The 17,453-nt window shown below is 39.9% G+C and overlaps 1 protein-coding gene across 3 annotated transcripts in view; it reads left to right on the top strand.

The window, feature by feature from the left end:
• ZNF385D (zinc finger protein 385D) overlaps positions 1–15,598 on the top strand; it is a 463,164-nt gene extending 447,566 nt beyond the window's left edge. For all 3 annotated transcript variants that reach the window (XM_081160106.1, XM_081160105.1, XM_081160104.1), the window contains exons 6-8: positions 10,142–10,320; positions 11,388–11,489; positions 12,590–15,598. In XM_081160106.1, the coding sequence (XP_081016232.1) occupies positions 10,142–10,320; positions 11,388–11,489; positions 12,590–12,823 (515 nt within the window). In that variant the 3' untranslated portion in view covers positions 12,824–15,598. The remainder of the gene's footprint in view (positions 1–10,141; positions 10,321–11,387; positions 11,490–12,589) is intronic.
• The last annotated feature ends 1,855 nt before the right edge of the window (positions 15,599–17,453 follow it).

Below are 17,453 nucleotides of genomic sequence, written 5' to 3'. Positions count from 1 at the left end.
CAATCCCCAGTAGGGGGCGTGCAGGAGGCAGCTGATGGACACTTCGCTCTCGCATAGATGTTTCTCTCCCTCTCTCTTACTCTCTCTCTAAAACTCAATAAAAATATACATATTTAAAAATTTAAGGTGGTAAATGTGGCTGTCACCCTTACTTGATTCCTTTTATTGGGGTGTCTCCTCCAAACCTTCAGCCTAGTCAGGGGACTCCAGCCACTCCCCTTCCCTCCAGGCTCCTGTGTGAGCTTTTGTACCCCTGCATTTCCCTTTCTACATCAGGGATCTTTTTCCAGGGCCCAAGCTTAATGGTCATTTTAGGCCTCACCCTAGACTTGGATGAGCCAGCTGTGCCAGACTGGATGTGGCAAAGGAAGAAGAAAGGACAGACCATTAGATGCTCTTCAACCCCCTTTGGGCACCATATTTGAGCTCCAGATTCAGTTCTGTTATTTGCACCTGCAACAGTGCTGGGAGGCTCGTTGAGTCTGGGACTTCTTCTAAATGCAAAGGAAGGTGAATGCAGTCCTTCCTGTATCCAGACAAGTGCCACCTACACCCTCGTGTCCTGCATCTTTCCCATAGAGTCTGATTTGGGGAAACCTACTGGGTGAGTGGAAAGGAGAGAGGCTCCACCTGTGTCTCTCTCCAGTCTGGAATGGGAGTAGCAGTTGCAGGACTTGGCACAGGGTTACTGCGGTGCGTTTCAGTTGGGTTCCATCAGAAGCAGACTCCGACACAAGGGTTTGCGGGCAGATGGTTTTCAGGGCAGGTGAAGGAAACAGGTTAGGGGAGTGGGAAGAGCCACCAGGGAAGGGAAGGCGGCCAGTGCAGGTGCATCCCTTAGGCAGTTACCAATGTGGGCAACTGGAGCTCGCAGCCAAACCCGCACGCCCACCGCACAGCTGTTTTAAACATAACCACTTCACGTGCTCACATAGAATGACAACTGAATTAATTCAAATATTGTGTCTTCATCTTCACAATCCCTGTGCTATCATTGTTTATTCATAACCTATTGTTTTCATAAAAAATATATATGGTACCACGGGTTGAACTGCAGCCTTTATGAGCTCGAAGGATTTCAAACTATTATAACTCACTAATGAAACAAAAGCTTATAGGTGAATTCCTGTGTGTCTGGGGCTGGCTGTGTAATGGGAAGTTCTTCCAGTTAATTTCCATGTGTCATATAATGTGTATTATAGAATAAGTAACAAAATGTGCTGATTTAATCTATATGAAATCTTAACAGTAACCACATCAATTATTTGGAATATAGACCCACAAAGTATTTCTTAGGGAGTAGTCCTTTGTCACTGACATTAAATTATTTAGAGTTTCCAGTGCATGGAAAGCAGATTACGTTTCCTAATCCATTTAGTTACTGTTTTATAATTCTCTTAATGTACAGCCTTATTACCTGCACTCAGACCACAATCAGTACCCCCCCTTTAGTACTCTTCTGCCCCCTACTCTCATCCCTACCCCTTTAATATAATTCGGAAGGAATTCTCTGCTTTCTTCTAGAGCCAGGTAGTAGGAAAGCATTGTTAAGATTGGACTGTGTTTTCCAGGGAACCAGGGTTGAATGCCAATTTTGAGCAGAAGTAACCGGGGTGCGGGTGGGGGGATGTGTTCCGTGCATCCAAATTATAATTTGAAATATTTTTTTCTTTTTGTATTTCCTTTATAAATACATAAAATAAGGCCTGTAGCAGTCGGTAGAATGATGCATTTATGGTCTGCTCATGGGAAGCCAATGACCTTTCGAAATGTGGTTTTCTTTTACTCTTGGGAAAATGCATTCTTAATCATAAACAAATTTGGGGAGTATAACTTCCATCACACATTGTGGTACGGTCTAATAGAATGTTCTGGAATGGACTTGAATTGATCAGACTTAGTTTGTACCTCAGATCCGCAGATGACTTTTCTCTGTGAACCTGGGCAAAGTTAATTGTCCTCTTTGGGTCCCATGAATTCTCTCTCTCTCTCTCTCTGAGTTAAGAGGCCATATGGCTCTTTTTAAAGATCAAATATAAGGGCATGATTATTGGTATAACCACAGCTGCTAGTTGCATTATTCAGGGATCAATTGTGTTGTCTCATTTTCTTTCTCTTTTTGTTTTTCACAAATGGGTAACCATTCAAAGTGTAAGGTAACTGGTTTATATTCCATCACATTTGAATACAGGATTTGAACAGGGACATTCCTGCTTTGCATGTTTTGATCATTCGGAAAGAAAAGTAGCTCCCCTGAGCTTATTAGCAGGACTCACAAAACAGTCTCAGAACGCTTAAGGCTCCTTCAGAGGACGTACTCTTTTTAAGAGATCTGCAAGTCTCCTTTCACTGTATGTTACAGACGCAGATATTACAAAATATGTTTTGTCTTTTTCTTTTTAGAAATACCCCCAAAACATCTTACTAGTTAATGCTTTGCTTAGTTAATTTTGATGATTTTCTCTATATAATTGGGGAAAAAAACTTAAGTGTTTCATAGTTTACACTCATTACTAACTTGCGCAGATTTTTCTGGTTATGACTTGAAGTGGTAACGTGATAAATTTCACTAATCTCATTCCAGCTCTTCTGTCCCTAGGCAGAGTTTATTCTATCCCTTGCTAACTTTTAATATAAAGAAAAGACAGTTGTCAAAGGATGGGCTTTACTAAATTCTAAAATGCTTAGAGATTTCTAAATATGGGGTCACCCAAAAAAATGTATACACACACTTTGAATAATTTATGAAGATGGTGTTTATTAAAATACGTTTCATTTTCAACATTGCGCTATCAGCTGTTGAAGTGTGTATGCATTTTTTGGGACCCCCCGAATTTGCCCAAACTAAACAACAATGATAAGAAGGAGAAGGAGATGATTGACTAAAATTTGTTGAGCACACAGAAGTGCAAAAAATAGTCTTTAAAACAATAACCACATTTAAGACAACACTTCCGTAGAGCATATAATTTCTTTCTTTATGGCTGAGTACATTGAGGCACAGAGAAATTTAACCACACACCATTCCAGAGCCTGAGCTCACGCCTTTCTTTACAAATATTTGTGCGTTGAACTGTATTAATATCACATACTTCAGCTAATCTTCACTGATCATGTCCTGTGTGCCAGGCACTGGGAATAAAAATACAAGTGGAACCAGCCCTTCCAGAAGCCCGTCTGGCTTAGGCCTCTGTGTTCAGGACTGAAATATGGAAAGACTTGTTTCATCAGAAGATCTGTCATTTCATGTTTCCAGTAAGAAACTCATTTAAGTCAGTCAGCTGTGGCCAATGTCCATGTCCTTATTATTAAGGCCCAAAGAGTATCTGCCAGTCCTATTCAGCATCTCCTATAAGTAAGATTTCAGTTTGATTGACAATAAAGATAGAAATTCTTCTATCACAATTCTGGCTATTGTGCCTTCTTTCTACAAATGATTAAAAAAAAACAAAACCAGTCCCTGACTGAGTGCCTCAGTTGGTTGTAGCACCATCCCAAGCACCAAAAGTTTGCAGGTTCAATTCCTGCTCAGGGCACATACCTGGGTTTCGGGTTCAATCCCCAGTTGGGGTGTGTATGGGAGGCAACCGATCAATGTTTCTTTCTCACATTGATCTCTCTCTCCTTCTCCTTCTCTCTCAAATCAATAAAAAACATATCCTCATTTAAGGATTAAAAACACACCCACACACACAAAAACAATTCAGCCTCATGTCTCCTCCATGTTCCACATCCATGTAGGGCATATTTGAGTGCTAGAGCTGTACTATCTAATATGGTAACCACCAGCCTCAGGTGGCTATTTAAATTTAAGTTAATTGCACATTCATTTTCACAGTGCAGTGGCCTCATTTCAAGTGTTCAAGAGCCACAGATGACTAATGGCCACCGTATTGGACTGTACAGATATGGGACGTTTCCATCACCACAGAAGTTTCCATCAGGCAGTGTACTAGCTCTAAGTCACAAATAATATGTTTGAGGGGTGGTGATATGCAGTATATTGACTAATAAAAAGAATTTTTGCATATGTGTGAGCATTCAGGGTTTAGTTATTTCAATTTGGTGACATCTCACGGATTTAAGGACTGGAAGGGGTGACTTCAGAGTTGTATCAAGTTGAACTGTTTGCTGTGCTTGAAAAGCAGTTTCATGTGCGAACCAAGTGGAATGTTCGACCTATGTTATTTTTGCTACTCATGCCTAATATCAAGTCATTGATGTTTAGAACATTTCAGGAAGTTTACACCTGAAAATGTGTCACAGCTGAGGGCACACCGCTGAGAGGTGGGCAGGCTTTTGCTTTCCACTTTAAATGCTCTTTGAATTTTCTACTAGGAGTGTGTTTTACTATCATCAAAAATGATGTTAAAAATTAAAAATAAGACTAGTTTACACAACAAGTTAACCCAAACACTGCTATATAAATAACTAATACAACATCATATCTGTTATACTATGGAAGTGTGTGTAATTTGTCCGTTTATTTCGTATTTATTATGGGAAGACCTTTTTCCTAGGCTCTCTTGGGTAATGGATATAAAAGCAGTGTGGCACTTTTCCATGCTCTTAAAGGCATTGTTTTAAGGGGATGAGACCGGTGCACAGAAAGTGTGTTAAATGCATGTCTAAGGAAGCAGGGGAAGCCTCGGTGTTGCTGTAGTCAGTGATTGTGGAGAAAAGAGTGTTTCTGGGTGCCTGACCTTTCTCCCCACATGCTGGGATCTCAGGGGCTGCCACTATATCAATTCCATGCATTTATCTTCCCAACAGACCCACCCGGTGCTCAGCCCACTGGGTCCCTGAGCCTGCAGAGCTCATTCCTGGGGTCTCTGTTTACCAAGCCCATCCCCATCGGTAGTGCTGTGTGTGGCTTGTCCCCGTCTCATCTCACCTTTACGGCTCTTCATCTGAGACCGTTCCTGGTGCTAAAAGCAAAGTTCTCCTTTCTTCTGTTTTCAGCTTCATGCTTCCCTTGTCTCTTCTTTCACCTCTGCAAATTGGACTTCAGATACATTACTGGTGAATCAGCAAATTACTTTCAACCAGGAAGCTAACAGAAATAATGCAATTTTTTACTCATTTGGGGCATTACTTGGCTACTTGATGCCATGGATGTCCTTCTGGATGCTTACTGCTGGTTGATATGCTGATAAAGTAAACCAAAGATTTTCTCTCCAAGACAAAATGCGATTATGATTAACATGGAAAATACATATTATAGAGGAGGTCAGAGTAAGAAAAGGCTAATTCGACATTTAGAGGATAAGAAGGAACAGAACATGGAGGCTTTTGACGCCGATTATATAGTTCAGGCGTATAGATTCAAAACTTTTCTTTCTTAGGACACACAAGAGTTGGAATATAATGCCATTACACCAAATGTCCTAAATAAGCACATCAAAAACCACCTTTGCATGTGCTGTTTGTATGGAGACTGACCACTTTCCCATCCATTTATCTATAAGCTGAATCATCTGAATTTGTCAATGAGAAGGTAACTGAATTATCACTGGCAGTTGCATTGGTTTGTTAAGGGTCTAGTCCAGCGATTTTCAACCAGTGTGCTGCAAGAGTTTTTCTTTTTATTTGTTTTTATTTTTTAAAACATGTTTCTATTGATTTTAGAGAGAGAGGAAGGTAAAGTGGGGGAGAGAGAAACATTGATATGAAAGAGAAACAGAGATGCTCTTTTGGGAATCGAGCCTACAACTTAGGGCATGGGCCCTGACTGGGAGTCAGCCCAGCAACCTTTAGGTACATGGACAGCGCTGAACCAACTGAGCCACACTGGCCAGGGTGCAAGAATTTTGTAAACATGAAATACCTATTTAGTCAGGGACACTGACCTCTTTTCCGTTAGATTGTCAAATAAAAAAAAATGACAACAGCCAACACAACAATAGCTGCTCTGTGTGAATGCAACAAAATTATACCTGTTTTTTTATGTCAAAATTTCTGTGTACCGTAGAATTTTAGTAATTAGCTTATGTGTGCCATGAGATGAAAAAGGTTGAAAATCGCTGGTCTAGTCTAACACTACTAAACATCACTTCATGGGCATTCTGGAAAATTGAATTGTGAAGTATCAAAATTTATTTTAAACGGGCAAATTTTGCAAACTATACCAAGATACGTTTTTCTATAAAATGAATCCTTCTGAAGGTTCTTTGTAATGTTCAGGAAGTTGTTGGCAGCTTGAATCAAGACTTAAAAAAATAGTCATATTCTTTGTCCCTATCATATCGCTAATGAAGATTTATTCTAAGAAAGCAACCAAATATGGGATAAAAGATTTAACGAGTAGGATGTTCATTACAACCTAATTATATAGGGAAAACTAGAAACAATGCAAATGTCTAAGATTAGTGGGTAAATATATCACATCCACATATTGTTAGCCTGTGTTGTCATTAAAAAACATGTGCATTTCTAAAAGTATATATAATTCCATGGAAAATTCTATTCAAAGTCACATTTACTAAGTTATCCGAGGTTTTTTTTAAATACACATCTACAAATAGAAAATAAGACTGGAACATGATATCCACTATTAATATTTTGATATACTTCTCCTTGGTAGAATTATGTTTCTTACTCATTTTTAAATTTTTTCTTCAAATTTTCTGATGACCTAATGAATGATTTATTTAATTTTAAAAAGTTATTTGCCAATTTTCTTGCTCACCTGCCTTTCCTTTGTACCTATGTTGAGAGCCATCTAAGAAAGAGTAGTTGTAAAGATGACAGGAAATAAAAGGGAAGCCGAGCCTTTTTTCACCTCCCCCCATTATTACTTTGAATTTTGCAGATATCAGATAAGTAAATATCTTGACCCAAGGTCACCAAAAACAAACAAACAAAAATAGCATTTACTGGAGCCTTGCGACTTGCTGAATTTAAACTGTGGCTGGAGTATTGTTTCACATTTCAGGAATCATGAAGTTTCCAGTGAAGGTCACAGCCAGTGTCAGCCTTTTAAAAGCAATAGGGAGAAAATAGTCCAGTTAGCTCCTTGCAGATTCTGTCCTCTGAAGGGGAAGGAATAAAATACAGAAGCAGACTCGTGACTGACCTGCTGTGCAATCACAGAGGAAGGCTCGGGCCTTGCAAGATGTTTACAGTGTTGAACCAGAGCGATCAAAGAGCTGATCCAACTGGTCATCACACAGCCACCGCCTTTTGAAGCGTGTTTCATGGTACTGTGCTGAGCAGAAAGGAGCATTGCAAGAAAAACACACAAAAACTGGGAGGTGAGAATTCAAAAGACTCAAATCCAAGTTTAGAAAGGGCTGCATTAACAAAGGAGAAATTTAAAGGCGCTCTGAGGGATTTGTGTGAGACTGGAATTCAGCTGGCTCAGAAATCCTTAGTGGGTTTCCAGCTAAGTCCCCAGAGCTGTAGGGACTTAGAAGCCCACTTTCTCCCTGCCAGGAACTTCAGGCAGTGCTTGCTTTCTGAGCCAGGTGAACAACTTAACCTTTCTGAGTCACAGACTGTTACCTCTAAAATGGGTGTAGTAATAACTCCTAGGGCAGCTGTGAGCAGGTAAATAATTGAGCACAATCCGTGCAATGTTTCAGAAATAAAAGGAGTATGAGTTCCCTTAATAATCACTATTTTTATATTAATGCACCTTTGTTCTCTCAAAAACGTAAATGCTTTGAAAGTAAGAGGACATCTTTCCTTAATGGTAGCTCTCCTTGGAGGAAATACAGCTTATTCAAGCTTTAAGATCTTGTAAAGCTAATAGCTATTTAATTATGACTGACAGTCTGCTATAAAACGCAGGAGGTTTTGTGGTACAGAAGTTTCACTCTACTGATGATGAATAGTAAGCCCAGAATCAAGGCTGTTGTTGAAATTTTTCTCCCCATCTTGCCACATTTTTAACCACGTGTGTGTGTGTGCGCGCATGCGTGCAGTTAAGGCATGCATGAGTCGGTATATTTAATTTTCCTATCTTTGCTAGCTTCTATGGAGAGGCTAATGCTGAAAGAATAATGCTAAAAACCCAATGATTTTCTGGGAATATGGGTATTCCTCAAATGTTCACATATATCCCATTTCTCTTCTTCCCCTAGGATCATGACATAGGTGGGACTTAACTTGCCAAAGATATTATGGGGGGAATTTCATTTTTGAGACCTTAACTTACTGTTTCTGATCTCCTACTATTGGGGCCAAATCCTTTGAATTTCCTCTGGTCTCAACTCACCTGACACCCAATCCTGAGGCAAGCCACCTACATCTGGCTGTTTTTCTCTTTTCAGAAAAGATAAATTACTTAAGTATTGTTGAATAGGTTAAAACACTCTTCTGATCCATTCAGGTTCCACCCGCCAAACACCAGCTCCCATCACAAGTCAATCAAGAGTCCCTCAGGAAAGGCAGGGTGAGAATCAGTCTCCTACCGACTGACTACTTCTAGGCATTCGCAAGCCAAACCAGCCCCAGGAATGCTTCTCAGTTTGACTGTAAAAGCTGCGCGGAAAAGAAATATTTTGACAAAATCACCTGTTTCAATAAGGAAGCTTAAACAACCACCAACCATCTACTCACAAGCACACACACACACAATGTATATACTTCACATATATATGTATATGTATATATATATTTTTTTTCTCGCTCCCTGGAAGAACACCCTTTAGTCCTAGTCTCACTTAGGCAGCTTTTATACAAAGTAGAAAGTGTTTATGTCACTGTATTGCAAGGGAGATGGGTGAGAGCCAGCCCCAGCGGGGCCCTGCAGCCACCACCACGGAGGGTTCTGTGGCTCCAGGTTCCAGTGCCTCTAGTCTTCTCACCAGAGGTGGACTTTCGTCTTTCTTCTTACAGGCTAAGATATGAACCTAGAGTGCCCCCAGCATGTTTTCCTCATTAATATTCAATGGTTCAGGGATACTGGCCCAAGAATCATAAGTTAAGAACCTTTTTTTTTTTTTTTGTGCTTGCAGAACTGATAACGACTTAATAAATACAATTAGGAAGGAGAAACCACTAAAAAAGAATTAAAAACAACAACAACAGAATGGCAGAAAGGACACAAATGGTTACAGGGAAAATTTCATAGCAAAAACACATGACTAAGTGAAAAAAATAATTTTTACCAACTCTGTGAAAAGGAAATTGTGAGCAAAGTTTTGAGAGAAAACTCCCATTGTGAACTTTAGTGATTAAAAAGAAAAAAAAGATGTTGAGTTACCTTAGGTATGTGTGACAGTCCAAAGATGTTGCTGGTTTATTTAAAAGATGCATTTATTTATAGTGTGTCAGCTTAGCCTGTGATTCCACCCTCTTCTTCTTGGTTATTTATTTACGTTTGAAATCACATAGCCAATCAGTGTGGGCTTTACTATCCTAGCAAAGATTTTTTTCATAGTCATTAAGGTCTTGATACTATTACTCTTCCTCTTTGAACCTAAAACACGTAACCAGGAAAGCCGATTTGTATTCTGTTTAGAAGTGAGTATTTAATTAGTGCCACTTCTGTAAATACACCATGTTTAAAGTGATTACATTTGTTACACATCACCTTCAACCATACCTTTAGCAACTAAATCACTCTTCCTCATCAGCTATCATTTATGTCTTATTAGCATCAAGAGGAAATGAGATGAAGTCACACCCATTTAATTTTATCTCAGGACTCTGGAGTTTAGTTACTGTATTAATGGTGCTTATTTGTAATGTGGGGCATTTTTAAAAAAAAAAAAACACAAGTAATTAAGTAATGTTGTCTACAGTGGTCCGAACACATCCTTACAGTCCTCCACGCGTCATATACAGACTTCAACCACGAGCTCTGGTAGAACTGCACTAAAAGTAGGGTCACGTTTTATTATTGTATTGTTTTCTTTTTAAAAAAAAAAAGTTTTTATTCTTTTTTTTTTCTAGAGGGAGAGAGGGATAGAAAGATAGAAACATCGGTGAGAGAGAAACATCATCGGTCAGCTGCCTCCTGCTCGCCCCCCACTGGGAACCGAGCCTGCGACCTGGCCTGTGCCTTGACCAGAACCTCTCGGTTCTTGGGTTGACAAGCACTGAGCCACACTGGCTGGGCTCTTGTATTGTTTCTTGAAGGCATGTACCAGCTAAGATATTTATTCTCTTTTTTCCCCCTAAATATTTCTGGCAGGTACAAAGCACAAAACCATGCTAGAAGCCCGGAATGGAAGCGGGACTATCAAAGCCTTTCCTAGAGCAGGGGTGAAAGGCAAAGGACCAGTTAATAAGGGAAATACCGGCCTGCAAAACAAAACATTTCACTGTGAAATATGCGATGTGCATGTCAACTCGGAAACACAACTTAAACAGGTAGGCCGCACATGTTCTAGAAATGAAAACAGGTAGGGGACATCGCCATGAGCAGGATGTCTGTGCTTTCATTACTCCCTTTCTCTCTGTTGTTTTCTCCCATCTATCCCTCCCTCCCTTTATTTATCCATCCATCCGTCTGTCCGTCTGTCCATCCATCCGTCCATCTTCTTCTATTCACCGTCCTTATTTATGTATGCTTATTTTATTTCGTTGCTTAGGAAATACTAAAATGTAGTGGCTTCTCAACCTTTTAAAAACTATCTGAAGTGAGTTTGCGCTATTTTTATATATGAAGAGTGGCAGGAAAAATATATTAGATCTTTTTTTCTACCAGGTTTCCCAGTCAAAAGTGTTGATTTTATTTAAAGTTCACATTACAATGTTCCATTTTTACTCATTTAGATATTTACATGCTAGCTTTATCCTATGCTATTCTTTGATTTTATGTACTTAATTACATGGTATTGTACTATATTTCTAAACCATGTAGCCACCTGCTAAAGAGATGGCTGATCCTGTTGCATTTACTTTTACTCTAAGTAGCCTGACAAAGAGATCAGCTATGTTCCCAGTTGAAGGCCCAGCCCTCATGCTGTGTTGTGTTTTATATGCATATGTACACTATTCTGCTGATTTATGCACCTTAGTTTGTTTATCTTTAGAATTTAAGGGGCTGACACTTGGCTGTACAAATATGAGGATAAATATTAGTATGGAGATAGATTCATGCCTGCCTGGGAATCTTTGTTTATCTGCATATAAACTTCTTTCATACATTCCTTTCCTTTATAAACTTCAAGAAAAGGAGATCTATACAATGATAAGAAGAAAGGCTGGGAAAAAGAAGATCTTTTTTGTTAAAATATATACTAAAATGGATAGCATAAAAATATATATCCTTAAGGTATCAGAATCTAAGAACAAACATGCATGCACTTTTTATATTTATCTTTCTGAAACTTGCACAAAATAATTAATATCCTTCTCCAGGTTAAAGCAATATTTGTGAGGATTTTTTTTGGTATGATTTTTTTCAAGCTGTCATTTTTAATTGCTTTTACTAGCACATTAGCAGTAGAAGGCACAAAGACAGAGCTGCTGGGAAGCCCCCGAAACCTAAATACAGTCCTTACAACAAACTACAGAAGGCAGCACATCCGCTGGGGGTGAGTGTCCTCTTTGCTTCCCACAGTCTGCTGTGGGATTTTTTTGTCACTTACTAAATGAAATAAATGGGAGGTACCTCAGTAATGACAAACAATTGATTTGAGAGCCCACCCCCTATGTCACCATCAGAATTATTGGTTTCATGAGTTATTGGGGTGTTTTGCCACCTTTAGCCCCAGCCCAGGATCTTATCTTCCTGAGTTGGGCTCAGGTTTATGACAGAGTGTGGGGAAGGGAGAAAAGCCAAACTCTTCTGAGTCAGGTAAGTAATCACTTAAAATCTGCTCTTGATGTTCGTGCATACTTTTAAGGAAAGAGTGGCAGTGAAAATCAAGTTTCTTGTACCTCCTTTTTAGCACCTTCCAGAGTCAAAGCATTGGTATTATTGATACCCTCAAAAATACTTTGGATTTTGAGTGATACAGTCTCACAGGCATGGCTTATTTCATGTAATTATTCACCCAAGGTCACTACATACTGCCTGGGAAATGCTCACTTCCCATGACTCTAAATGTGCCTTTTAGATTAGTAAACATACTAAGTACTGATATACTGATCTGGAATTTTTGTAAGGTTTTAGGGGAGATCTGTGACTCTCCTGACATCTTAGGCTAATATTTATGAGCATAAACTCTTTTTTTCTGGTTATTGACCATACCTTTTATCAGAGAGACACAGGCCACAATGAAAAGTTAAGAACAACTGATAGACAATATGTACTGAATTGTGCATTTTGAAATCTCTTTTCTTCAAAATAGACCTTATTAATACAGTTGACCCTTGAACAACACGGGCTTGAACCTCAAGATAAATATCTTCCTGAGGAAATACCTGTATCAAGAAAAGTAAAATAAGGTTGCTGAGTACTTTTTAAAGGACTTTTCAAAACCCTGGGTCAGCCACTTTCAGGGGTCTTCCAACTCTTCCAAAGGAAAGGCTTTCTACACTTTCCATTACCTTTATTGTCAGTTCACAATTGGGAATCTATCTTTGTCATTGTTTACTGCTCTGTTTGGAAAGCTGCCCACCCTTTGGGATTCTAAGTGTAGACTCCAAAACGTTTGTTCTTGTACTCTTTCTTTTTTTCTTTCCCTTGCAGGTAAAGTTAGTATTTTCAAAAGAACCTTCAAAGCCATTGGCTCCACGAATTCTACCCAACCCGCTGGCAGCTGCGGCAGCCGCTGCTGCTGTGGCCGTGAACTCCCCCTTCAGTCTCCGAACTGCCCCAGCAGCAACGCTGTTCCAGACGTCCGCACTCCCGCCCGCACTCCTGCGGCCCGCCCCGGGGCCCATTCGGACCGCCCACACTCCTGTGCTGTTTGCTCCTTACTGAATTCCACAGGGGAGTCCTTGTACTGCAATAATTTTTCAAAAAAAAACAGAAAAACAAAACAAACAAAAGAGAACTATGCAGTGTTTATTTATAGTTTAAAGTATATCTGAAGAGCCAGGACTTTTGATAGTGAATTGAAAAGATTATTTAAAAAAAAAAAAAAAGGAGGGAGGTTTGGGGGTGGGAGGGAAGGGGTGGTATTTTCTCCAAATTCAAGCATTCCTCTTGAACATCGGTTGTTTTAGGAGCGATCTCCAGCGTTGACTCGTGGTGGTATCTATAGGACTTACGGTGCCCATGTGACTGTGCTTTTGGGCACCTGTTTCCCTCTGCATTGTCTTTCCTGCTTTATGGAACAACTATATATTGTCTAAGGGCATTAACTGGTTCCAATGTGTATATAATAATTTACCCTGTAGATAAAAATAATACAAAAAAGGAAAAAAAACAAAAGCAACACTGTGAATAGTAGTACCCGTGCTGGTCCTCTTGCTATGACAGCAACTAGTGGGCATTTATCCCAACAAAAGTAGATACAGTAGATGTCTTGTAAAACAATAGTGCTGTGTCTCAATCTATGCCACTAGGTTTTAAAGAATTGCAAAAGGTAGAACAAACGACTATGTCATGCCAGTAAGCAGTCAAAAAATAAACGCCTGACGGTGTTTGTGGAGGTCTCCCTGGTCCACATTCTCCCCCTCCAAACCAGCTCAGAGATGACTTTAAGTTTAGAACCACAGGACAGGGCCAAGCAGAGAGGTGGGGGGAGATATTAATAAAGTTGATTTCTTACAAAATACCATTTTCCCACCCTGAAGCAGTATTGCTGGAAATAGGGAAGTGTTTGTAATGAACCTATATCGTAAAACAGGTGAGACCATGCATCATGGTGTTTAAAAAGAAATCAGTACAACTCTTCTGTTTCATGGATAAGGGACAATCATAACCTAGGGTGATAATGCCAAGTAAAGATTTTCCAATAAAAACAGAAAATACTGTACCTCTGCAATATCCCTTTATATCATACCAGTAGGATTGTCTCTTAGGCAAAGGTCTCTGCTTTGAATGTGATGGTAGACATTAGCTATTGTTGTGGGGTTTTTGTATTTTTGGGTTTTTTTTTTTTTTTTAGCTTTCCTACTGATATGATATAAACAATTAATATATATTTAAATGTTAATAAAACAAGAAAAATGAATCTGAGTTTATTGCAGACCAAGGATATAGTGTTAAAAAAATACCGGTAAATGCACTTGACCATCATTTCTCTAGTGGAGTTGTGAAAACTGACAGCCTTTGATATTCACCCTAAGGCTGAAAGGAGTTGATGTTTTACCTTTAAAACAAGATTAATCAGGGGTATATATAAATATATGTATATTGTATATATGTTAGAAAGATTAAAAGAATAACTTATAAAAAGAAAATCTATATAAAATAATTATATAACCATCCCATGTTACATGTTATCATTAAGTTGGTAACAAATGGCATAAAAATAGCTGTGCCTTTAATTTGTGATAAAGGCTATTTGCTTTTTCCCGTAGAAAGCTAACGTATACCTATTGCTGTGATGGGGTTTGATGCAGCCAGTCTGTTGCATTCATGAGAGCAATGGCAGTCAAACGTAGAACAATGATTTAAAACGTGTACAAATCAACCCTACATGATTTCAGTTTAAAGAAAAAAAAAATATTTTTGAAAAGGTTTTGTAAAGACTATTTAAAAACATAGGGAAGGGCTGGGTATGGCCTTCCTGAAACTGCTCTTATCTAAACTATAGTAATCTTTTGAGAGGCATAAAGATTCAAGAGGAAACCATTTGAGAGAGAGGTATTTAGCATATGTCATTTTATATTTAAGAAACACCCATAGCGTGCTTGGTGCTCAACATTAAACCTGGTCTTTGGAGTTCTTGTCTACCACCTAGCTATAGACATTTGTCATATAAACATATATTTAAAACAGTTGGCTTTCTATGTGTTTTGTGAAACAAACAACAACAAGAAAGGAAAGAAGGGAGGAGGGCAGGCAGGCAGGAAGAAAAGAAAAACTGTTTCATCAGTCTTTGCTCAACAGAATTTTAAACTATACACCATACATCCTGGTTAAACATGTAGGATAGCGTTAAAATTGGGATCTGAGACTCTCTGGTGATTTTGCATTTACCAGTCTCTCTCCTCTTCAGTCTTAGCCAGCGTTTGCTTGTTTGTTTGTTTTTGTTTGTTTGTTTTTTCACCCACAGACTCTGCTGGTCCATCAGCTGGAGAGCTCCTCGTGAGTTTGTGTTTGGCATTCTGTCTATATAACGTGTGACCATCTTCTGACAGTTTTGAACTTTAGTTTCCAGTTTCTGATTTGTCAAAGAATTCAAGCTTTCACGCTAAGTCAGCCTGAAATCTTATCCAACCACCTACGGCTGATAAACCCTCTCTTTCTGTGGGAGAACCTAGTGTTAACTGACGCAAACCCGCTGCAGAGAGCTTTCGCTGGTCCTCCCTGTTTTCATCGTAGCGAATGGGCCGGTCCACTAGGAGTCAGGGCCTGTGGGTACAGGAGTCCTGGATCACAAGGTGTTACTAACTTTAATGATTTGCTGGGAACAAACGAATCAGCCATATTTTCTCCATCAGCCATATGAGAAAACTCAGAAATACGTGAATCCCTTCTGCCTCACTTCGCTATGGAACCATTTTTTGTTTAAATGGTCTCTTAAATTGGAGTTGTAATCATCGGTTGTCTTTTCCTCACTACGTAATAAAGGATGAAGCCTAACCTTAGAACTTACAGTGGATTCTCTGTGAATTGTTTCCCCCCCAGTCCACGCATTTATCAACACCGATCAACATCTATTAACAGCCCGGCCTGCTGCAGAGCTACACCTGTCCCCTGAGGGGACTCTCTCCATGAATAAAGATCATTAATTCAGATTGGTCAGCAGCGGTGCTCTGAAAATCCCCAAGGGTGGGCTGACTTTATGGTTGTATATCCCTTCCCATGCATCACACCATGACAAGGAAGGGATAGAGAAAGCACCTCTGATCCCGTTTAAAGCAAATATAAATGCATTGCAAGAGTCAAGTGCCTCGGAGGAAGCGTGGCTGCACCTCATCCAGATGGTCCGGGCAAATGGGAAGCAGTTGTTGGGGAGGTTCTGTGATTCTCTTTTGAGAAAACAGGTGATTACAAATGACACATTGCTCCTCTCACTGGTTCTTAATTTTGAAGGGGGGTGGCTCTGTTCACATAAGCAAACACAGTTGACTTTTGGCGATTTATATCATCATGGCCTTAATTGCGCCATCAGCAATGTAGGCGAGGTGAATCAAGGCGGGGCTGGTTTACTATTTCTGCATTTAAAGGACCACCTCTCTCATCCCCTCAGGAATAAAACTGTTCTGTTGTAGTGAACCACACAGCTCTTCACATATTTGCATGTGTCCAGAAAAGTCTTCCTGTGTTCCTTTCCATCCTGAGTGTAAACCACACAGCAGACCAATTATCTGATTAATCAGGATGTGCACCTAACCAAAGTGGCAAGGGATACGCTGCATCTCTTTTCTCGGTCTAGAACACAATGAATTCTGAACAAAACAAACCCCAATGAAAGCAAGAGAAAGTGGGCCGTGCAGGTGGGGAAGGGGGCAGCAGATGTCAAAGGTCTCTTCCTAATTCCTTCCATTGTGCTTTCTCCCTACTGAACAAATGGACCCCGTCACCATTTCTGCCCTGGTTTTGTGGGTGCTTTAGCTAGTGGTCACATTATTAAGACCCTGTGCCCCACAGCCAAAGGATATTAGTTATGCCCTGTCGCTGTTGTTACAGCAAGAATCCCAGGCATGCCTCCTTCGATTGTGCTTCCCTTTATTGAGCGCCACAGGTGTTGGGGTTTTTTGCAAATTGGAGACAAGACCCCCCCGACCACCACCAGCAAAAAGATTAGGACTTGCCTTATTACTGTGGCCTGGTACTCAACCGCCGTATCCCCCAGGTGTTCTGCATGCGCTTTATTGAGGTGGTCTGGAACCAAACCTGCCATATCTCCGAGGTATGTCTATATTTGAAATTCAGTACCGACAGTGAATGTTTTACATATTGATTGCTGTTGGTTTTCACTGAAAGGGCAAACTTATTTTTGGAGCGTCTCTGCTGGTCTTTCTAAGGTATGCCTCAGTGACTACAGAGGCTACTCTCAGGCAGTGAAATGGATCATTTATATGGCAAGTCTCCATTGTCTCCTTACTGTTTCTGAGAATGATATTAGGGCTTCCAGTGAAAGACAGATATGTTGATATATCATCCTCAGGAGGCCTATAAGGTTTTTATTTCCAGAAATGGATTTATAACTTACCAGAATTATGAATGGTGATGGGAGGCAGGTCTGCACCGGAAAAACCTCCTGTGTGTAACTTGATTAGAAGTTCATGCATGTTACAAAGGGTCACAGAGTTTAAAGAATTCCCCGGTTGGCTGATCGACACTCATGTGGAAGGAGCAAGAATTACCTTCAATCCGAATGCATTCTTTCCCCTCTTCTTAGCGATGGAAAGCCATCCTTCTTGGATATTCGGGTTGACTCTAGAAACTGCCAAATTGCATTGGAAGTCAAATCTGGTGATTAATATCTATG

The sequence above is a fragment of the Miniopterus schreibersii genome (assembly GCF_964146895.1).
Source record: "Miniopterus schreibersii genome assembly, chromosome: 15".
In the NCBI taxonomy this organism is placed as follows: Eukaryota; Metazoa; Chordata; class Mammalia; order Chiroptera; family Miniopteridae; genus Miniopterus; species Miniopterus schreibersii.
The sequence above is the reverse complement of the archived record's forward strand: the minus strand, read 5'-3'. Positions and strand labels throughout refer to the sequence as shown.